Source organism: Typopeltis vanoorti, chromosome 8, assembly GCF_054136105.1.
Source record: "Typopeltis vanoorti isolate ZY-2024b chromosome 8, IOZ_Tvanoo_1.0, whole genome shotgun sequence".
NCBI classification, from domain to species: domain Eukaryota; kingdom Metazoa; phylum Arthropoda; class Arachnida; order Uropygi; family Thelyphonidae; genus Typopeltis; species Typopeltis vanoorti.
This window is the reverse complement of record NC_143556.1, coordinates 97,554,731-97,579,792: the sequence shown is the minus strand read 5'-3', so window position 1 is coordinate 97,579,792 and position 25,062 is coordinate 97,554,731. Positions and strand designations below refer to the sequence as shown.

Sequence of the window (25,062 nt, the reverse complement as noted above, 5' to 3'; positions counted from 1 at the left end):
AGCAGTGAATGAGTGAAATAATTTGCCTTTGAGGGTAGTGAGTGCATCTAGTGTGAATTAATTTAAGGGAAGGTATGATAGCTGGTTTGGGTTGATTTTTAGTCTCACTTGATGAGTCCTTGACTCCCTAGAGGTCTCAGATAATAATAATAACTATTATTATGTTATTTTTCTACAGTTATTATATAAACTGAGTTAAATTTCATAAATAAGAATGTTTTGTTATTCATGTTGAAGTTTCTGGAACAGAAAACTGTGTAGGCTCTGGAATTTAAATAAATAATTTACTTGCTAAAATGAGTTATTTACAGCTGACATTTCACTAGCTTATGCTAGCATTATCAGAGGCAATTTAACACTACACACTCAGTGAAGACACAAATGAAAATGACCTGGATAACAAGGTTGGTCACAGGCATGGAGGGCAACAATGATGCTCTTCGTGGTGATTCCTGTTGTTAATGTTGATGGGCAGATAGAGCAGTGCACCAAAATCTATTTAAAACCACACCGTCTATTCTATTACAGTTAACTGATTTCTGTAGAATTGGCTGCTTTTTATGTTCTTTTTTCCTGACCAATGTAGTTCATCCTGTCTGTGTGAAACATTTAGTGCCACACTGGTAGGGGATGCTGTAAACACCTGGGAAGGAGAGAGGGACTGGGCAATCCTTCGTTTGTCTTTTGTTTAGAGATTTTTATATATGGAAAGAATGTTTTGTTACATGATAAAAAATATATATTTTTTAAAAATCGTTTTTTTTTTCATGTATTAATACAATTGTATACCTTAGTATTTCTGCAATGTGATTAAGTGATGGTATAACAAAAAAAAACTGAAATGCGTTTAAACAGTCTGCTCACTTATAATCCTTCAGGAATTACATAGAAATAATGTTGTAAGTATATTATCTTAAAGGTGTTTAAATGTGTTCCTGCATGACTCACTGTTGTAATGTGCAAATGCTATAGTAATGGAATGTGTATAATTGTGAGTTTTGGAATGGCTGTCACCAGGCAACAGGAATACCTGCCAACCAGCCAGCAAGCAAATAGGAGAGCGGAAAAGAAGGAAAAAAACCTACCGAGTTAAATTCTGGAAACGTTTTTGTCTATATCTTTGTCTGCTCTCGAGTGAGGAACTGTGAAGTTAATATTGAAGGACAGTACAATGTATCAAGCTTTCATATATTAGAATGTTTGTTGCTCAATTAGAAAACAAGTAGTATATGTTCCATAGAGTAAGATGCAATGTACAGGAAAGTTCTTTTCTTGGGAATGCCTTAACTGCTCAAATGCTGTACTCTGATTGCCAAAGGGATTATCCTTTGCCTGCTTCAGCAAATGAAGAAAAGATGCTTTCCATGAAACTTACTAGAAGAACATATATGCAAGTAGAATAATCCAGCAATATTTTTAACTTCTTTTATGTGATTAAGGATTTGAGATAAGACAGAATAACTGAATAAGTAGGGGGGGGAATAATAAATGAATAAAAATAAAGGAAGAAAATTAAAGGAATAACATAAAGAGAACAGGAATGAGATAAACATTACATAGGAAGTTCTCATATAGTCAAGTGAAACTATGGAACTTTTAGCTGAATGCTATATTCAACTTTGTATAGTATTGTATTTGATGGTATCTCTCAGAATTGAATTTAACTGTAAGAGTCTGAGTGAGAGGATTTTCTTTGAACTCGTATTGGGTAATTCTTAGAAAGATTATATATATATATAATATAATATATGCCGGCTTGGTTGGCCGAGTGGTTAGCATATTTGCTCTCCAGCCAAGAGGCTGCAGGTTCGAATCCCACATAGGCGTGGATGTTTGTGATTGTCTTCCACCTTCATACCTTCATTCACCCAAGTATAGATGCACTCTCCCAATATGGACTGGATCACCATTGGAGTAGTAGACCCAAATCTCCCTCAATGAGAGAAGCCTTCACCCTGCAGTGGGTAGAAAAATAGACTGTTCATCATATAATAATATACATATATAATATATAATTATATATATATATATAATATAATGTATATAATAAAGGTTATATATATCAGGAATGCTGCTGATATGCAGTACTTGCAGAATGATTTGAATAGGCTGGAATTGTGGACATGGGAAAATGGGTGTCATTTTAATGTCAGTAAATGTAAAGTCATTTACTTTGGCTGATTAGATATTCAATATGGTGGTGTTATATTGATGGGATTAGACTAGAAGAAACTGAGGCTAGGGATCTTGGAGTGTTAACTACCCAACCAGCCAAGATATATATATATATATATACACATATACGTCCAGGCTACCATGGATGCGAAGTGCATATTAAAAATGTAATACCATTGATATTACATCGAAATATGTGATGGATATGAAGTGTAGAGGAGTGATGTATTTTATCCATATTGACAGCGACGTGGTTAATAGATAGGAAGTTGAAGTTCAGGGGCCATGTGACAAAGATTGCAAATGCAACTCAAAAGATAATTGCAATGCTGAAACAAGCATTTGCATGTAAAGATAATTATTTTGTCTCTTGAGGTCTTATCAAGGCCTTGATAAGACCTCACTTGAACTCGTGCACATGTCTGGTCTCCTGGTTTCTGTTGTGATTCTGATATATTGGAAAGAGCACAAAGGAGAGTATTAAAAATGATATCAGGATTGTGGAATACTGATTATGAAGACAGTTTGAGAATTTGTAGACTGCAGAGACTAGCAAACAGGAGAAAGAGGGATGATATGAATGAGACTTACAAACTTCTGAAAGGGTCATACAGGATTTCAGTTTATATAGTGTGGGGAAAAAGATGAGAGGGCATCCTTGGAAGCTAAGAATAAAGGCCACTAAGAAGGCTAGATTTTTCTCTCAGAGGGTGGTGCATGATTGGAATGGATTGCCATTGGATGTTGTGTGAGTGCCAGCAGTGTGAATGAATTCCAGAATAAGTATGATAGCTGGTGTGTGTAGTATGCGGCCTCCCTCGATGAGTCTTTGACTCCCGGGGGGGGGTCTCTTAATAATAATAATAATATTTGTCTTTTGTATGTAATAAGAAATTAAAAGTTAGAGATGTATTAGGATATTAGAAATTATTTACTAAATTGAAATTCTATAGAGAATATGAATATATCAGAATATACCTTAGAGAGAGAATGATTTAATATTTCGAATTGTATCTGTTGTGTGTATATACAGGGTGTTCGGGATAAATTTGACATATTTATAATTAATTATATTTTTCCGTAAGTTACATGTATTAACACACACTTCTCTTCATTTAAAAGTTTGGACCCTTCTTCATTCATATACAAGATGTCAGAAAGGATGGATAGCTGGAACCCACCTGAATCATGGAAGAGAATAACTTGTATCATGATGATTCGTGCCCGCCATCAAAATAAGGATATTACGACTGCTGCCCAATGCTCCCTGAATACAGTAAAAACAATCAGGCATGAACTAGAGACTTGCAATGGTGACTACGAGGATGTAGCAAGAAGAAAGATCCCTAGCAGACGATCTGATTGCGTTCGTACAGCAGAATTCCTCGCAAATCTGCAGGAACAGGTGTTGAAGAACCCTGGCATTGGAATTCGGGCTTTGTTCGTGGAGTTGCTAACTGTAGTCAAGCCCTGGATAACAAGGGTAGCCAATGGTAGGCCGTATGTATGGCAGCAGGATTCGGCCCCTTGCCACACCTCTGGGAAAAGTCAAAAATGGTTGTCTGAAAATTTCTACGACTTCACCAGTCCAAATGTTTGGCCTCCAAACTCCCCAGACCTTAACCCCATGGATTATTTTGTATGGGGCGCAGTTGAAAAAGACACCAATCGCACTTCCAGTAATACAAAAGCCCAGTTAATGGATAAAATTAAAACAGTTTTTGCGGCCCTTCCCAGGGAGACTGTAGCATCAGCTTGTTCGAGGTTCCGAAGCAGAATTGAAGCTGTGATCGATGCTAATGGTGGTTATTTTGAGTAAATCTTGTTGATAGTATTGTAATTAACTCTGCCTGTACTGTTTTTTTTGTCAATTCATTAAATTTAATAGATACAAAGAAGATTTTCTTTTTCCTTACGAAACTGTCAAATTTATCCCGAACACCCTGTATATTTATTTACAGTAAATATATATTTTTTAATATGTGAGCTTCGTTCTTTGAAAAGCATAGTATGCGGATTTTGAAGTCATTGCACCATCATGGTTTTGAAGCTGAAACATTCTGACCAACCAATATAAACAAAATAAAATTAGAGTAAGTTAATTATATAATTAACTTACTCTGCTGACTTTTATATTAAAAGTTTAGATATATGCAAAGGCAGGTTTCAACACAGTAGATGCACATTATAGGAAATAAACACTGCTATAAGGAAATAATATGTATGCTATAATTATGGAAAGTCTCAGCCTAAATCCTATTAAACTAGTTGTAAAAATTGAAAGTTCAAAATCTTCATAACAGTGAGCTGAATTTCCAAACAAATGATGTTAGTCTACTTTCCTATATTTTCAGTGGTGCTGAACACTGATGCATCTATTTTTAACTTATTACCCAGTTCAACAACAACAAAGTATCAAATTATGTAGGTAAATTTTCACACTTAATATTGATTTAGGCTATTAGTATAGAATTGATCACTAATGTTGTGATTCTCACACTTTTGGAAGTGATTTGCATTATATAATGTTCGACTTACTCCCTTATTTCTTTTTATATTTTTTTTTATGTGAGAATATATTACAAATCCACTTTCAGCCAATGTGCTGATATATCTGTTGCAGAAACAATTTTTTTTGAGTTTTTCCAACTATGATCAACATGTTAATTAATGTCTATCGTTAGTTTATGATTCCTTGCCATTTTCCTTTTATTTCCCTCTCCTTATTTCATGTTTATTCCATGAAACAATATCTTTCCTGAATGCACTATAATGAATTTAGGCAAAAAGATTATTACTAACAAACTGTTTCTCTGATTGTTAAGGATTCACTGTAGTGAGTGTTTGCTGCATATCATCATCATCAAATTCCCACTATGTACCCTCAAGGGGTGTACAGGATATGATAGTACTACATGAAAATATTACATCATTACTAACTTCCTATCTACAATTTTCCTCCAAATCAGTCTGTTACTTGTCAAGACTCCAACCTTATCAGATCTTAAATTTCTATCGTCTAAGGCACTTTGTACCGTATCAATCCACCTATATCTTGGTCTTTGTCTGGGTTGTTTTCCTGTCAACCTGGCAGAGAACACTTGTTTTGCTAATCTTTCTCTCCCATTCTATTTAAGTGACCATACCACCTGAGATTAGCTCTGCTAACACATTCCTGGATGCTGACAATGTCAAGTTCTTTCCTAATATCCTCGTTTTTAATATGATATTGCCATTGATGCCATCTGTTCACGCCCCTAATCTTTCTCAGGACTCTCATATCTGTGTTCTCTAGTCTTTGGTCAAGTGTTTTCCTTCTGGCCCAGCTCTCAGATCCATAAGTTAAAACTAGTTTGAACACTGTCTTGTATACAGCTAATTTAGTGTTCGGACTGATTCTCTTATTCCATATGAATTTATTCAATTGACTTCCCACGATACCAGCTTTGCTGATTCTGTTGTCTATTTCTATATTAAATTTACCATCTTCACTAAAAATCGTGCCTAAGTAGCTGAAATGTTTTACTTGTTCCACAGGTTCTCCATTCACAGCACAGTTGACATTTTCAATGATTCTGCCTATTTTCATTGTCTTTTTATTGCTGATTTTCATACGATATCTATTACAACAGTTATTCAATTTAGTCAGTGAATCTTGCAGACTTGTAGCGGATTTATTTAGAAGTATAACATCATCTGCATAAAGCAAAGATCTGACATCAACATCTCCAATTTTGCTATCATGTTTAATACCACTTTCCTTCATAATGTGATCCATATAAATAATGAATAACAGAGGGGATAATGTACATCCTTGTCTCACACCAGATTTAACCTTAAACCATCTTCCTGTACTTCCTTCAATTCTAACTGCTGACTTACAACTCAAATAAAGACTAAGTATTGCTTCATATAATGCCCCATTGACACCATATAACTGTAGCGTATTGAATAGCTTCTCTCTTGGCACCTTGTCATATGCCATTTCCAAATCGACAAAACTTAAATCCAGATCTTTGTTATATTCCCATGATTTCTCCACTATTTGTCATAAAGTGAAGATCTGATCTCCTGACAGCCTCTATTTGGCCTGAATCCAGCTTTTCTTCCACAATTCTTCTTAATCGTTTCTCAAGTATACTTGTATAGATCTTGCCAGGAACACTTAGTAGGGAAATACCTCTGTAATTCTCACATTCAGTTTTATTTCCCTTTTTATATATGGGTACTATGAGAGCTCTACTCCAATCATTGGGAATTCGTCCCTCTGTCCAGGCTTTCTGAACTATGCAGTGCAGCCACTGTAAGACTTTTATACCACCATACTTCAGCATTTCTGGTCGAATATCATCCACTCCTGCTGCCTTTCCACATTTTAAGCCATTGATGGCTTTTTCTACTTCAAGTATGGATATGTATTCCTGACTGCATGCCTGGTCAGTGTTTTTTACCACTGTGCTCTCATCACTGCTTGTTTCATTTAGCAGTTTTTCAAAGTAATTACTCCATACTTCAAGGATATCTTTTTCTTCCGTTTTCATGTCACCTTTATCATCTCTAACTCCTTTTACAGCACTCTTTCCTCCATTCCTAAGCTTCTTCAACAACCTCCAAAATATTTTGCCACCTTCTTGATATTTAGTTTCTATATTCTTGCCAAAGTCCTCCCATGACTTTTGTTTAGCTAGTTTTACACAGTGTTTAGCATTCTTGCATTTGTCTCTGTATTCTCTAAGAACACAAGCTGACTTATTTGCCAGGAACTTTTGATATGCTTTCTTCTTTTCCTTCACTGCCTTTTTAACTTCCTGTGTCCACCATGGAGTTCTAATTTTTCTATCCTTGCAGAAAATTTCACCACATGCCTCTCTAGCTGAGAGAGGCATGTGGTGAATCAGGTCAATCAGGGCTTTCTTCAAGCTTGCCACTGAATCTCCAAGGTTTGATTCCTGTTCTCAAACTCTTTCATTTTTTCTTCAATAATCTTTGTGTATTTTAGTCTACAGTTCACATCTGAGAGCTGCTCAACTTTTATTCTCTTTAAAACTTTCTTACATGTTATTCTTTTCAATATGAAATTCAATTTTATCCTGCTCAAGACTAAATAGTGATCACTTCCAATTTCAAACCCTCTGTACACTCTGGTGCCCTGCACCAGGGAGAAAACATCACTATCAACAATAACATAGTCAATGAAACTTTTCTTATTCCTTGCCTCTTCTCTCCATGTGAATTTGTGCACATTTTTATGTTGGAACATGGTGTTAGTAATAACCGGTCCATGTCCTGAGCAGAAATCGAACAGATATTTACCATTATTATTAGCTTTGCTCTTTTCTCCAAATTTTCCCAAAATATTTTTGTACGTCTCACAATCATTTCCTACTCTGCTATTTAGATCCCCAACAAGGATCAACTTTTCCTTTTTCATTGTGTCAGTTGCTTTTTCTGAAGCATCAAAAAATTCCTCCACTTCTACCTTAGTAGAACCTTCTGTGGGACCATAGGCACAAATAAGCCTCATTCTCCAGTTTCCCATTCTCATATTTTCCCACATTACTCTACTTGAGACTGCCTGCCATTCAAGAAGATTAGACTCGTATTTTGTGTTGAATACTATGGCTACTCTTTCTTTTCCTTGATTGTCATTGCCTGAATATAACATTTTGTATATTGATAATATATATGTAGAAAGTTTTTCACTTGGTAACAAATTAAATTACGCTCACCAAGAAATTATATTGTTTAATCCTTTATCCAAGTGCAAGCAAACAAAGTTTGCACGTGAAGTATCTTCACGAGTAGGCTACTTGTATATAGAGGCTGATGCTTCACTAAGTCAATGGATGTGATGTTATTAGCCATTATATGCAGTGGAGAAGGTTGCAGGTTATGAATTTGGTTGATGGGTTTATAGGTAGCGATGAGATTATATTTCTTCATAACTTTTGGCACCCGTTCAGATATGCCTTTAACATATGATATGAGTCCTGTGGAATGTATGCTGCACCATTGTAAAATATAGTTGCTTACTTGCTACTTCTGATTTGCACATATACTGTTAATATCTCTTTATTGTTTATCTTTATTGATCTACCTTAAGTATTCCTTCTCATGCTTAGGATCTCCATATATTTATTTGTTTGATGACTGCACCCCTGAAGTTTCTCTATAGGCAAAAGAAAGTTTTCATACCCTAGTAGATCAAGAATTATCTATATCTTATCCTCTCCAAGGTTTTTGCAGTCATGTCAAAATATTCGCTACCTATCTTAAATCACTTCTAGCCTTTGGTTCCCATTTGCAAGTCCGAATTGTGTTTTTTGGGATCAGTGCATTGCAAAAGATTGGATCTACAATGCTTTAAATAATCAAAACAGACAAGTTTAAGTACTGGTCTAATAATTGTACACATTACATGAAAATACAAGTTTCGTTCATAGAAGTATTTTTTAGCCTTGAATGATCACTTAAATTTGATTCCTAGTATATTCTCTCGTACTCGTTTAATTAAATCTTCAATAAGCTTATTTTATATCAACTATTAGGAAATTTCACATATATCATAGATTTCCTAGGTGCGCATATCAATCGTAAGTTAGCGTAGCTTCATAACTTAGCTTCATTCAGGCACCATGCGCGCATATATATATATCAGAATTTTATTTTTCTCCTAAACTTAGTTAAAACTCTGGTAATTACATTGGTACAATTTATGTCATCAAATTCTAAACATTCCTGTAATACGATAGCAGGTAAATTCTTCAACAACAAGAATTATCACAAGCACACATTTAGTTATCAAATGAAATTCAATAGCCCAACTTCTTCCGTGGGAAGTTTACTGTGCTCATGTTTCATTCATCAGTAATTACACACATTTACGAGTAATGCTCACACATTAAAACTACATCCTTAAGTTAGATAACTTAACACTTCAATAGGGAATTTTCACTTAATTCACAGACATTTAATAAAAAAATGGACTCACATGGGTCTCCTCCTATCTTGCATGTATCTTCCTTTCCTTATTCCTTTTCTGGTGCTTGAGAGGGGGGGGGGATTTCTCCTCCGTTCTGTGTTTTTGGAATCTTTCTCTTGGAGTCACAGGGCACCGACGAGTAGTCGTGACAGCTAGTGGGATATAGGGTAGGCTTTCCGGCATCTTGAACTGCTCGGCGAAGAATTGCATAGGTCAGGGCATGCACAGAGCGGCAGAGTTTCAGGACCAATACTGCAAGATTTCTCCTTGGCTTACTTATCGCCTCCGGATATCTACGACTGCAACTTGACTCTCAGTGGACGGATCTCTGTCTTCCCCTCCAGAACTAACGGCACCTCTCGATCTCTCGTAGATGGATCACACCAGATAAAAAAAGGAAGCCCCTTTTCATCTCAGATCCAAACCTTTTAACCACCAGTCCCCTGCACTTTGGATTAAGTTTTTGGGCCCCCATAATGTCCCCATGCGAGTCTTGCACGTAGTTATGAGAACCCTGGATAATAACGTGACTTAATGGTTCTCGAATTTTCGCCGACAAAATCTTACTTTCCCTCTTTACCTCCTTAATCCTGCCTACGGGACTTTCCTTTTGACTCCCACCGTGCCCTTTCAATATTGACCTTGAAGGTCACCTGCGACTGGATTTGTAAACAATTTTCAAAAGGCATGCTGAAACCTTGACATTTCTCTTGGTTTCATTACCTCCACATCTCTTGAACAATGAGTGAGTTAATTCCCTTTGGACTTATTTTGTTCTTTAGACAGATAACTTTACATAGAAAAATAGATACATTTGTTCAAGGAAATTTGGGTGTATTCCTACTGTAAAAGGTCGATGTTTTAGATCATTTATATTTTGGGAACATCGAAATTTTACAGTTGGTGTATAGGCAATATTTCCAATGTGAAGATACTTGATGTACAAACAAACTTTGTTTGCTTACACTTTAGGATTAAACAAGTGTGAGCAAACAAAGTTTGTGCCTGAGAATATCTTCAGGACTGGGGTAAGGTAGTACAACACCGGGAAACTCTTAGCAAAGGTGGACCAAGCTAACATCACTACTATCTCAGTATTTCCCATAATGCAAAACACATCTCCTTGTGGATATGTATAATGTTATCCATTAAGGGAAGGGCCACTACCCAGACTAGTTTCGACCTTTATTTAGATCTCTTTAGTGGGAGCCAGGCCCAGAAGTGGAGATACCAGGCAGAAGCAATGGCGAGGTCATCTTTACCTATAGGAATTGCCAAAAGGTGTGGTCCTTCCCTTAATGCATGACATTATACATATCCGCAAGGAAATGTGTTTTGCATTATGGAAGATACTGAGATTGCTGTGATGTTAGCTTGGTCCATCTTTGCTACAAGTCGCCTGTGTTGTACTACCTTACCCCAGTCCTGAAGATATTTTCAGGCGCAAACTTTGTTTGCTCATACTTGGATAAAGGATTAAACTAAATTTATTATAGTCTAACCAAGTGAAAAATAAACTTTCACCATTCAGAGATGCTTTGAACATATGGTATGCACTTTTTCTTGTCTGGGTTGCTGTATAGGCAAGTTGTTAATTATTTTTCAAGTTATTCAGTTTGTTTGTTTGAGTTTCCAGTTCTTGTTTTAAAGATTCTTCGAAAAACAAATCTTGTGTTCTGGATACTAGGGATTTTGATGCTATATTTTTCGAGATGGATGGTGGGCAGATGTGTTGTGGATATAACAAATTGTAAAAATAAGATATAAATAAGTGGTTTTGGGTGTCGAGGCTAGCTGGTGAACGGACGTGCTATCGGAGAGCTCCTGAGAGATTTGTGTTTTTTGTTGATTTATTGGTGTTTTGGATTCAATTTAATGGACTTAAGTGTTTAATTTTGGTATATTATTGGAGCTTTATTAGTGTGGTTAGTGTACTAAAGTGTTTTATAACATAATCTATGTCGGGAAGTCGCCGCTAGATGAATTCGTAATGTGTAGTGTTAGTGCAAGCTCCAGATAAGATAAGTATAATTTTCAGTTATCGATACAAATTACTTAATATTGTGTAGTTTTGTTTTGTTTGCCTTGCGTATTTTAGTGCGTCTAATTTTGGTGTGTTATAACATATAATTTGACAAAACACGTTACAGATAAGTATGCCACCTGTGCGAAGGAAAATGGCGGCCAGTAATGAAGGTTCGCCATCGTTATCAAAGAACGGTAGCATAAAAGAAATGAGTCAGTGTACTAGCTGTGAAATGTACGCTTTGCGGAGTGCGGTCGGAGTGTGGTTAGATGATAATAAAGGATTGAATGTGTGTAGAAAATGTAGGGAGAATGCGGAATTGAAGTGTATTTCGGATCGTGAGTGTGATATGGAGACTCGTTAGTACGAGGTGTGTTAGTAGAGGATTTGACAAAATCGTACCAACCTGGTGCGACCATAAAGGACGTAACTGCGTCTATTAGAGAGCAAAAGGAAAGGGTGAAAGAAATGATTGTTGTGGCAGGTACGAATGATTTGAAAGGAGATAAAATGGAAATGATAGAAGACCTGAATGAATTGTTTGAGGTAGCAAAAGAAAAGAGTGAGAGAGTTAGAATGATTAGTCTTTTGCCACGGTATGACAGTGAAATGTTTAAAAGGAGGGCTATAATTGCAAATGACTTTATGCGTGGGTTATGTATGACGAGTGGTGTGGAATTTGTGGATGTGTGGAGTGAGTTTGATGGGCGAAAGGATCTATATAAGATGGATGGCTTGCATTTGAATGGTTACGGTGTAAGAAGACTTGAGAAAGTGTTGCTGAATGTAGTGGATGTGCAAATTCAGGGAAACCAGATTTGTTGGGGGGGGGGAGTAGAGATACAGTCCTTATGGAGGCAGTTGAATGTAAGAATGAATATAATATGCCAGAGCAAATAAGGACAACAAACTAGAGTGGGATAGTTAATATAAGGCATCAAGGTAGGGTTGGGGCTAATGGGGGTCTTAAATTCATGTATACTAATACTAGGAGTATTAGGAACAAGAAGGAAGAGTTTTTGGCCATGGTTGGCACTTCCAGACCACAGGTTATAGGTATTAGTGAAACATGGCTGACTGTAGATGATATAACTAGTGGGATTGAATGTGATGGGTATAGTGTGTTCAGGAATGACAGAGAGAATAAAATGGGGGGAGGAGTATTATTGATGATAGCTGATGAGCTCCAGCCAAGGAGAATAGAAGTTGAATTGCAGGATAGAGAAAAGAGCACATTTGAGGCCATTTGGTGTGAGATTGTGGCTAGCAGAACTAAATATACAATTGGGTGCTGCTATAGACCAGGTGATGGAAAAGATGGTGGTGACAGTATGCACAAGCAAATAGAAGAAATGGGTGGAAGGAGAGTGATTATTATGGGAGATTTCAACTATGGTAGCATTGATTGGAGTGAGGAGAGGACACACGGGAGGAAGGAACTGGATTTTATGCGGTTATTAAGGGATAACTATCTGCGACAGCATGTAATGGAAAATACTAGGGGTCAGAGAGTGCTTGACCTAGTAATTACATCTGAGGATTTGGCTGTAACAAATATGACCACATTGCCACCCGGTGAGAGTGATCATAGGGTCTTAACTTGGGAGGTGGCTAAAGGTGTAGAATTTTCAATTAAGACAGGGTACATGTGGAATTATCGGGCTGGAAAGTATGACAAACTTAGGAGTTTGATTGGTTCAGTGCCATGGCATGTACAACTGCAAGGACTAGAAGTTGATAGTGCATGGGAGGTAGTTAAGAAGTGCTTGCATGAAGCAATGGCTGACTGTATACCTAGAGTCCGAATAATAAATCAAGTAGGGGTTAAATGGATGAATAACACCATTAAGCTTGAGTTGCAAAAAAAGAAACAACTATGGAGGGAATTTAAGGAGAAGGGTGACCGGCAGGCACATGAATGGTATAAAGCGCAGGCCAGAAGGGTGACGAGTGTGGTAAGAAAAGCAAAAAAGGATTACGAAAGAACATTGGCCATGCAGGCTAAAGAGAATCCTAAACAGTTTTTTAGATATGTAGCAAGTAAAAGGAAAAATGTACATGGCAGATTGATTTTAAAGAATGCCGATGGTAGGGAGGTAACTGAATCAGTTGAGATAGTTGAGTTACTGAGTGAGCACTTTGCAAAAGTATATCATCCAGGTGGTGACATTGCAGAAACGAATAAACCAGTATATTATACGGGAATTGTGGTTAATGAAGTGGAGGTGAGTAGTCTATTGCATAACCTCGATGTCAAAACATCTGTGGGATTGGATGGTATACCAGCTCGTGTTGTACGAGAAGCAGCTAAAGAATTGTCAGTACCCTTGACCATTTTGTTTAATTTGAGTCTCGGGTCTGGGTTAGTCCCGAGCGGGTGGAAAGAGGGGAAAATAGTTCCACTGCATAAAGGTGGTTCCAAGACTGCTGTTGTAAATTACCGACCGATTAGCATATCAGGAATCATTGTCAAGGTCTTAGAGAAAATAGTCAAGAGGAAAATACAAGATTGGATAGAAGAAAATGGGATACTGTATCGGGGACAGCATGGTTTTGTGAAGGGTAGGTCATGCCTCAGTAACTTGCTCACGTATTATAACACAGTGATGGCTGAACTGGATAAGGGTAATGGGTTTACGGTGATTCTACTGGACCTTGCCAAGGCCTTTGGCAGGATTCCACATGGAATTCTAATCAGTAAATTGCAGCATATGGGAATGGACATAGGGTTGGTGAGATGGATAGGAGGGTGGTTGACGGAGAGATATCTGAGAGTGGTTTACTCCGGAGTAGAGTCCACAAGACGGCCTGTGACTAGTGGTGTGCCACAAGGATCTGTTCTTGGACCACTGCTGTTTAATTTGTTCATAAATGATATAGGAAATGATCTGAGAGGAACAGTTCATTTGTTTGCGGATGATGCGAAGTTGGGTAGGGCAATAGTGAATGCAGATGACGTCAAAATTTTGCAGGATGATTTGGATAGATTGGAGGTCTGGGCTAAGGAGAATGGATGTCAGTTTAATGTGGCAAAATGTAAGGTTATGCATTTTGGGGTGAAAAGATTGGCGGTAGTTTACTGCATTGGTGGAACCCTGCTCCAGGAAATTGATGAGGCACGAGATTTAGGAGTGTTGTTGGATAAGGAATTGAAATTTAGGGGACACATTGCAAAAGTGACCAAAACAGCTCATCAAATCACTTGGTTGCTGAAGAATACGTTGACAAGCAGGTTATTGTTCCTCTGTATCGAGCCTTGATAAGACCCCATCTAAACTACTGTGCTCAGATTTGGTCACCTAGGTTTCTTCTTGATGGGGAGGAGGTGGAGAGGATTCAGAGGCGAGTGACCAAGATGGTAGCAGGTCTGTGGAATGAACCGTATGAGAACAGGTTGAGGATTTGTGGGTTGCAAAAATTGGTTGATAGGCAGAGGAGGGGAGATATGATTGAGACATTCAAATTACTGAAGGGTTTCTATAAAATTAATTCAGAAGATATTTTTGAGAACAGGGCTGGTTGTGGGAGGACTAGGGGACATCCATGGAAACTGGGCAAAAGTGTGGTTAGTAAAGGTGTTAGAGCTGGGTTCTTTACTTTTAGAGTAGTGAATGAGTGGAATGCGCTCCCTGAGTCTGTGGTGGATGCTGTGACAGTGAATGAGTTTAAGGCGAGGTATGATAGATACTGTATGAATGTCAAATAGTTGTGATGAATATGATTTGGGGCCTCCCTCGATGAGTCTAATGACTCCCTGGAGTTGCCCGTAATAATAGTAATAATAATGAGTGGAAATGAATCCACCTTGCTTGCATTGGATGTGCACATCTAGAAAGGAAATACCTTTTGATGATTCTTTTTCTAGTGTGAACTTAATATGAGGATGTAAAGTGTTAATTTTTTGTAGAAATGAGTGGAGTTCCGATTCTGTGTGACTCCAAACTACAAAGACATCATCAATGTACCACAGCCAAATTTTCTGTCTGGGTCAAAAGAGAAGATTTTTTGTTCTAGGTGTTCAAGATAAATGTTGACTAGGTTAGATGATAGGAGTGAGCCCATTGCTGGTCTTATATATTTTTTCTTTCTATATAAAGTAACAGATGTAATTGTAAATTTGAATATGTTCATTATGTCCAATGGAATTTTTTGGGTTAGAAATGCTATTGTCTCTTTAAAGAAAAAGATTTGTTCTTTGAAACAAGAACTGGAAACTATCAAACAGGCAGCCTTACTAAATGGCTATAATCCAAGCTTAACTTGAAACATAATTAACAACTCACCTATACAGCAACCTAGACAAGAAGAAGCTCACTGGGCTCCTATACCATATATTAAGGGCATCTCTGAGTGGGTGCCAAAAATTATGAAAAAATATAATCTTATTTTTCATAATTTACTAATTTATTAATACGCTACCTATAAGCCATCAACCAAATTCATAACCTGCTACCTTCTCCAAAAGACAAACTCTCACCAGTGATGCTACCTGGCACATACAAAATACCATGTTCGTGAAATTTGTCTTACTATGGACAAACAGGAAGATCTGTCAATAAATGTATCTTTGAACATTTAGACCATATCTGGCTTATCAAACCTCACAGATCTGGTTTGGGATATTTTTTCATAACTTTTGGCACCCATTCAGAGATGCTTTGAACATATGGTATACACTTCTTCTTGTCTGGGTTGCTGTATAGGCAAGTTGTGGCTAGAAAAAATTCTAGCCACAGGATCTAATGGGAAAACATCAAGCTTCTACATAGATCTGTATATAAACATAAACATTTATACAAAGAAAGTGCTTAAGCTCTACTTCACTGATCTAACCTCAATCATAACGACTGCCTTACTCTATTCCAAAAGTGAGAAATTGTTATCGTCAACTGTATTAAGTAAATTTGTAATGCTTATATTTTATTTTTAACTAATCTATTCTAATTTAATTTCAGCCCAATAGTATTAACCCATGAACATGCAACTATTATACATAGAGGGATTTGCTGAAATTTAGTTTGTTTGAGTAAGGATAAATTTAGTGTAGGGAAAAGTAATTATTAATATTACATTTGACTCCCTGTAGCAAACTCATAGCGACCATAAGTATAGTTTGTTTTGTGGTTAGCTTGCTATAGCAAGTTTTCTTTTTAGCAAAGCAAAAATATGTTTGCTCTGTAAAAAAAAGAAATCTACCTGTGGGTCTTCAGTTGGGACTTTTGAGTGGTTTGCTATAGCGAAAATTGACATTACATTTAAATATGAAATTCTTTAAATAGTAGAATTGTGATTTTAATTAATTTTTTCCTCCCTTAGTAATTGCATATTGTGTAATGCATTTTGAAATTAATTGATATTTTATTATTTATTATTTAAAATTGCATTCATACTAAGAGTATGAATGCAATTTAGAACAAGCTCACTTTATTCCACTTATTGATGTTACATAAGCTCGATTCTTTGCATTATATTTAAACACTAATATAAGGAAATAATTATAGAAGAAATTGATTTTTTGTTATGGTTATTATAGCTTATATTTCTTTTACATTTGAGATGGTTACTGCATAATTTTGTGTTTTTTTACAGATTGGCAGTAAAGAACAACAGAAGGCTAGTTACTTTACTGAAAATATTTTATCTTCACTTTGTACTCTTCCTTATGCCATTAATAACATTGTGGTAGATGACAGAGACTTAACAATAGGGCGTAGAATAAAGGATGCATTATCATTGGGATTTCCATATGTCCTTATTTTAGGAAAGAAGGTACTTTTTTATTTATTTATGTTGTTGTCAATTCTTACTAATAATTAACTGATAAAGACCCAATAATCAGGTATGCTCTAAGTGGAAAGTTAGGTATACTGAATTTCTTTTAAAAGTTATTGAATTAATTTTAAAAGATATTTTGTCTAGTCAATCACTGACTAGACAAACTTTTCTCAACATATTTTTTTCGGCTGGTTCTTAATCCCACCACCTTCCAGAAACTTGGATTTTTTAACTCCACACATACATTACTTCACACAGTAATGTCAGTTAGGGTTAGGAATATGCAATAGCAGCAGTTGTCTGTGTACTCTCATTACATGCAATTCTACAAAGCATTAGTAGAACTGAACTTGAACTATCAGTGAAGACAAAGTGAGGAGACCAGCTGTCTGCTCATTTCAAAAATTGGGACTAGAGTTTTGCATTCTCCATTTGTGGAATAAAAAGGCATTAAAGGATTTTATCATTCCTTATACTGTTTTGACTTATTAGCCTTTTTTGCTTGTTCCCACTATTTCTTACTCCCACTTCTCCCTTACACATGAATGCCTTCTCTTCTTTGTTTCCCTTTCACCGAATTGCGGTACTGTCTTATTAGCATATCACTTATCTTTCCTTCTTTTTTCTTATTTGTTTTGTTTATGTTTAGTTCTATTCATAAGGTTATCATTACTTTTGATATATTAATGTATTTTAATATTTTTATTATGATGATAGTGTTCAGGAAATGTTTTTAACTATTGAATTACTTGTATTTAATATTTGTCATCCATTCGTAATGTTACATCATCTGTATTTAATTTTTATTATCTATTGGCAATGTCATTGTAAAATTTTATCTTCTCTTAATTTATTCTTATTATTTACTCTATATTTTATACCTTATATTCTCTTATTTTTACCTTTTGATTATTCTTAACTTTACTAAAACTTTATCTTCAATCTTAAATCTCTCAACTTCAATGTCTCTCTTGGCCGATATATACTTACAAGAACGATGCTAGTGATTTGTGGGACAAAGGAAATACTAATGGCGGATACCTATTCCTTTGTCTCACACTAGTTCTGATTCCTTTTTCGGATTCAGGGAAAATTTATTTTTCACTGCGCCACCCCGAATCCTAGATTAACAGATAGTGTAGAATCGAGGAACCAGAACACAGTTTAGCATACAATCTTATGTCACCAAGAGCAGTCAAAAATTTATCTCCCACTGTGGTTCGTATTTTATGAGCAAGTGCAACAGAGAAGAAAATCAGGCAAGTCATCAGTTAAACAAAAGAAACAAAACATTTAATTGAATTGAAACATTGTACATTCTATGAATTTACTCTTAATAATTAATCTGCAATTTGCTAATGACTGAGCACTAATTACTTAGATTCTCTATATCTATCTTAGCATGCATGCATGACAAAGAACTTCAATTAAGGCTTACAATTTACACAAAAAAAATTCACACTTATTCATTAATACTAAGGACAATTATTAGCTGAATTACTAAACTAGCTTCATGTGCTCTTATACAATTTCTTCTCACAAAATGCTCACAACTTTTTCTATCATTTAAAAGACAATTCTTAGGCTCCACGTGCTCTCAATTAATTTACTTAGCAAAATACTCAAAATTCTCATTATTACTTTATCATTCAAAGAAAACTTTCTCTAGAGTCCTTCCTAAATTTTACATATATTATTCTAATACACATAACAAAACATAGATTGTACATTACCAATTGCTGGGGGAATTATCTGGCCACCTTACATATCTCGTCTGGACAATTACTTTCGACACCACGTTCCTTCTGCCTTTTCTGAGGCATTCTTCAAGGGTTCAATCTGCACTTCTACCGCTGAAAATAGGTAGACGTTGTTCTCTGGTGAACTCGTTCAACATCATAACAACATCTCCGTAAGCATCGGTGAATATCTTCTGCTGGGCTGGTCGCCGACCGGTAAATTGTTGGGAAATCTACAGCAAAGTTCCTCCGTCATTGTCTCGAATTTGCGGTGAAAGAGAGGATGGGACGCCACGAGGAGGCTCCATACACATCGCAAGACCACCCGAAAAACTCCGGAGCGTAACTCCACACAAGAGTAAGAGTAAAACTCAGCCTAAAGAACAAGAGAGCTTCCTTGGCAATGCACGACTTTTTAAATTGCGTGCCCTACGTTCACTCCACGTCATCGATTATTCCTCCCATTTTTCTCAGCGTCACCTCATGTCACTCAGTACTGCACGTCACACAGAATTCTTAGCCTATTCTTCTGCGCGTATGAGTGGGGGGGGGGGGCTTATTTGCTTTTGAAAGAGTGCACCTGTACTCTTTGATGCACGTGTTTCGATTCCAGCCATTTCTATTTAATCGGATTACCTCTTTCTCCCAGCAATTTATAAGTACTTACACTTAAGCAGTTTAGCAATTCACAATACTTTATAATATCACATATTAAATGAAGGACTCTCAGCTTAGTAATATTTTAGTGAAATTCACAAGAGTTTATTATATTCTGGTACATCAATAATTGGTTCAAATTTGCAAGCCCATGTTAAGTCTGAAGGAAACGTAAATTAATTTAATTTTTGTTTAATTCAGAACTTAACATCATCATGCTTGTTGGGTAGATAAGCGGCAATGTTACGTACCTATGTGAGGGTATAAAAAGACTTATAGACTAGGGTAACCAGACATGATGTCACTTTTAAATGGGATTGTTCCCTTTTTTTAGACTCTGGTCACGTTGTCCCGACAAAACCTTAACAGGACACTAATTGTCCCTTTTTATTAACTTTAGTCACATTTTGTTCCTTTTTTGAATTCGTGGCATGACTTCATTCTCATATGTTTGAATATGGAAAGGATAATATCTTCTGGTGACATGTAATAGCTTGAGATCAAAAACATGCATGCTATGATGATTGTCAACTGATTGTGCTTTCATATTATGAACACACTCTCTCTGTGATAGGACAAAAATGCTGCAACCAGTGACAGCATTGCTGCATCTGGGTGGTAACAAGGTTACTTTCTCTGCCATACCATTGTTTTGTGCTTCTTATGCCAGTCTGTTAATAATTGTGAAAGTTAAAGTGAATATATGTATTGTGAGTGGTATTATTTCATCCAGATTTTATCTTTCCAAAAAGGAAGTACAGTTTCATTCGATATTTAAAATAATATCCCTTCTTGAAAGACGGCGAATTAACAAACAAGTTGCAATGTGCTGTGTCATTCAGCTTTTTTCAATTGAACATGGAGGCCATTCTGATATAAAACAGCATTTGATGAAGCAAAAACATAAATTGACAGCCACTGCTTGCAGGTCAAGTCAAGATCAGTTTCATGAAAATCCTTTTTCATGAAAAATTCAAAAGGGAAATTAACTGATGAAAGTAAAACGTCTTGCAGCTCAAGAAGGTTTATTTGCATTTCATGCAGCAAAACATAACTTTTCTTGAGGTCAATGGACTGCATCTCTGCAATAGTAAGAAATTTATTTCAAAAGAAATTTACATGTGGACAAACAAAGTGCCAATCAATTTTAGTGAATGTCCTGGCACCTTATGCAATGCAAGAAATGGCAATTGAATTGAAACAAGCCAAATATGTGTCAGTTATGGTAGACATATCAAACCACAGAGATTTGAAGTGGGTGCCTGTCCTTGTTAGGTACTTCATCCCGAATAAAGGTATTCAAGTTAAAGTGATAGATTTTCAGAACATAACAGGAGAAACAGCAGAACTGCTTGCAAATCATATATTGGATATTTTGCAGAAACAGCAGCTGACTTGAGAAAATTATTGCATTTTCTTCAGATTACTGCCATATCAACTTCAGTGGATACAAACGAGTGGTTCCAACGATGTATTTTCAAGACTCAACAAAGGGTTAAAAATGAACATTCATGCTATTGGCTGTGCTGCTCATGTTGTTCATAATGGTGTACAGACAAGTGCTGATATTTTGCCTATTCATATCGAAACAATTGTAAATAAAATATTTCAGTATTTCCACATCTACACCTTGACAGTAGAGGAATTGAAGAATTTCTGCACATTTACAGAAATTGAATACGAGCATGTTCTAGGTAGTATACAAACAAGATGGTTATCATTACTACCAGCTGTGAATCTACATCTTGAGAGTAGAGGAATTGAAAAATTTCTGCACATTTACAGAAATTGAATACGAGCGTGTTCTAGGTAGTGTACAAACAAGATAGTTATCATTACTACAAGCTATGAATAGGATTATTGACATGTATGATGGACTCAGACCTTACTTTTTATCACAAGATAAATGCCCTACATTGTTGAAATCATTTTCAGTAACCAACAATCAATACTTTGGTCCCATTTCATGCAAAACCAGTTGAAAATATTCTCAGCAACAATGACATAAATAGAAAGCGAAAATATTTCGGCAACTAAAGTAGTAGAAGAATTGAAATTGCTCAGACAGAAAAAATTACAAATAGGAAAGCTGAGAACTTTCAAACATTTAAAATGTCATCAATTATTTCAGCATTCAAAGATGAGAGGGTGTCTTTGAAAAAGAATTTTTAGACACTACAAATTTTTTTAATGAATATTTAAGCAAATGAACTTATCATTTCCAGCCATTGAAAGCATTTCACTGAATTAAGTTGCAAACTCCACTAACTTGAGCTGAAGTTGCAAGCAGCCTACAAGCAATCAGTTATGTTGACAGCAAAATATTCAATATTCTTGATGAAGATGAATTATTTGATGAAGTCAGCCATATAAATAATGTTGTGAACTCCAAGATGGAAGAATGGAAGGACACAAACACTGAAGTGGACAAAAAGTGGTGTGACGTGTTTAAGGTGCTCCAAGAAAAAATATCCACTACAAAAACATACTGTCAGTTGTTACATTTCTTATGGCAATCCCAGGAACAAACACAGCTGTAGAGAGAATTTTTTTCTCACGAGTTCTTTGTGGTCTGATAAAAAGAACGGCTTCAACACCAGACTGTGAAAGCAATAATTGTGATCAATTATTATGGAGTCTGCGAAGGCGATGTGATCTCCCCAAATCTATTTACCAGCACTTTAGAATACATTCTGAAAAAAATAGACCTGAACAGAGGCATGAGCATAGATGGTGAAAAACTATAAATCCTTTTCGCCGATAATCTAGTACTGATATCCCGCAACCCAAAAGACCTAGAAGAAATGGGTGAAAAAATATACACAACAGCAGTAAGATAGGCTTAGAAATGAATCTAGAAAAAACAAAATGGATCAAAAACATCTACACAAGTGACAATCACCTATGTATTGATAACATCCCTATAGAACTAGTTGACTCGTACAATTACTTAGGACACACAATAATAATGAATAACAATTTATCTGAAGAACTAGCAAAAAGAAAGAAAGCTGCATAGCTATCATTCAACAGACTAAAAGAAACACTTACTGATCCAAATCTTGACATCTCTGCGAAGGCAAAACTATTTAATAGTGACATTCTTCCATCACTCACATATGGATCAGAAACATGGAACATGACAAGAAAAGAAAAAGAAACTCTCAGAATAACTCAGCGTGCAATAGAACGCAGGATTTGTAACATCAGCAAAATGGAACATGTTAGAAACACGAAACTAAGAAAGAGATCAGGCATAAAAGATGTGATAACTGCAGTATATGAAAGCAAGATGAGATGGGCAGGTTACATAGCCAGACTCAGAGATAACAGATGGGCATATAGAATACTCAAATGGCAACCAAGAATAAAGAGAAAACCAGGAAGACCACCTACAAGATGGGAAGATCCACTAGTGAAATCTATGGGTATAACATGGAAGAGAGAGGCTCAAGATCATTGGAGGCATCTTTTGACCTGTACTCATGGAGAAATCCTGAGTGAAACACAGGCCCATCAAGGTAAACACACTTTGACATTTCATGTATTGACTTTTATGAGTGCATCTTGAAAGAATTAACACTTTTGGAAGAAATAATGTCTTCATATGAATATAATAATAATGATAATGCTGAGACTCCATAATTATAATGCACACTTCAGTCCTGTGTACTGTAATTATAATTATGTTATTCCTATTTTATGTAGAGTGTACCAGAAGTGTCCTGTTTTTGTCCTTATTTTTAATTGTTGAAAAATTCAAAATGTCCCTTTTTTTTTTTTGTTTTGAAAATCTGGTCACTCTATTATAGACAGCTGTGATAAGTGCAGTAGTCTTAATTTAGGTGTGGCAAAGATGGGTTGCATTCTTTGCTGCACCCTAATATCAGATGTGGCATTACCCTGCAGTTATTACTTGCTTATATTCCTGAATTTAGCTGTAAGTTCACTCACTCGCTGTGGATATATTTGAGGATGCATCTGAGGAAAGTTATACTATTCTTACTGTTTTGCCATACACTTGCACTATGCAAGAGTAATTTTCATTCTCCTAATCATTATTCAGCAGTCTTCCTATAATGCATTACTGTTTCATTCAAGACATTACGCAAACTGAAGAAATTTAATCCAATGTTACGAGGGTGGTCTGAAAAGTTCTTGGCCTTGACCATAGATGGCAATACTATCGACAAGATTTTTTTTCTAAGTTGGTACATCTGTCATAAGCATCCATGTGAAATTGCAAGTCAATTTCTATATCAAGTCAATAAAATATCAAGTTTATTTTATACAGCTCTCTGAAGCAAAAGTGTTGCCCGTATCCCTTGAAATGGATAAAATTGAGTACCTTGCAGTTATAAAATTTTTGTAAAAGATTTAACACCAAAAGAAATTCATTCGAAGTTCATAAGAGTTTAGGGGCACTGTTGTATTTAATTTTTGACAATTAAGAAATGGGCTGCCAAGTTTAAACATGGTCGTACCAGCCTTTAAGATGATCTACATCAAGGACATCCAAAAAGTGTAACAACACCAGAAATCATTGATCAAGCACATGATATGGTATTGGATGACCAACAAGTCAAAGTGAGCAAAATTGCTGAGACTATAGGCATTTCAAAAGAACATGTAGGATATATTTTGCATGAAGAATAGCAAATGAAAAAGCTTTGCGCAAGATGGGTGCCACGCTTGCTCATAGCAGATCAAAAATGCACTTGCATGAAAATCTCTAAACAGTGCTTGGAGTGTTTTAACAAGATTGATGCACCGATTTATTACTGTGGATGAGACTTGGATTCACCATTACACACGCCAGAATCCAAACAGCAGTCAAAACAGTGGACAGAAGCCAGGTGTTCAGCGCCAAAAAAGACAAAGTCAGTTCCATCAGCAGGAAAGGTCATGGCATTGGTGTTTTGGATGCTAAATGCATTTTGTTTATTAATTATCTTGAAAAGGGTAAAACAATAACCAGGGAATATTATTCCAATCTTTTAACTAGACTAGACGAAAACATTCGTTAGAAAAGATCCAATTTGCAGAAGAAAAAATCATCTTTCATCAGGACAATGCACCTACCCACAAAAGTGTTTTGGCAATGGGAAAATTAAGGGATCTGCACTATGAATTGTTGAAACATCCTCCCTATTCCCCAGATTTGGCTCCCTCTGACTTGTATCTCTACCCAAAACTAAAACTCTTCCTCGCTGGTCAGTGTTTTTCTTCGAATCAAGAGGTGATTGCAGCTGTAGAGGGGTATTTTGCAGATCTTACTGAGAATCAATGCAGGGATGTGATAATGGTGCTGGAGCATCGCTGGAATAAATGTATTAGTCTTAAGGGAGATTATGTTGAAAAATAAAAATAATTTTGAAATTATAAATTCGTTTTTTCATTGTTAGGCCGAGAACTTTTGAGACCACCCTCGTAAGTATGCATACTTGCTCAGGTATCTGTTTAAGTAGGGACTGTAAGTAATTGTCATAAAGTTAATTATTCTGAGGTGTGCTAGCTAAATGCTAATAAAAAATGAAGTTTAATGTTTTCTTTTGTTTTTTTCCCCTTCAATAATTTCATCCATCATTAGCAGTCTTCAGGTAAACTCACTATTTGAATTTTGTTTACACTTCTGTAAATACATTCTTCTATGTGGGAAGTTTGTTCATTATGGTCCTTTTTTTGTTCTTCGTTGTTGTCTATACTTC

At 36.0% G+C, this 25,062-nt stretch overlaps 1 protein-coding gene across 3 annotated transcripts in view; it reads left to right on the top strand.

Annotated features, from left to right (window-relative positions):
• ProRS-m (prolyl-tRNA synthetase 2-like protein, mitochondrial) overlaps nt 1-25,062 on the top strand; it is a 223,775-nt gene that overhangs the window by 187,085 nt on the left and 11,628 nt on the right. For all 3 annotated transcript variants that reach the window (XM_090396837.1, XM_090396836.1, XM_090396838.1), the window contains one exon: nt 16,773-16,952. In XM_090396837.1, coding sequence (XP_090252963.1) covers nt 16,773-16,952 — 180 coding nt within the window. The remainder of the gene's footprint in view (nt 1-16,772; nt 16,953-25,062) is intronic.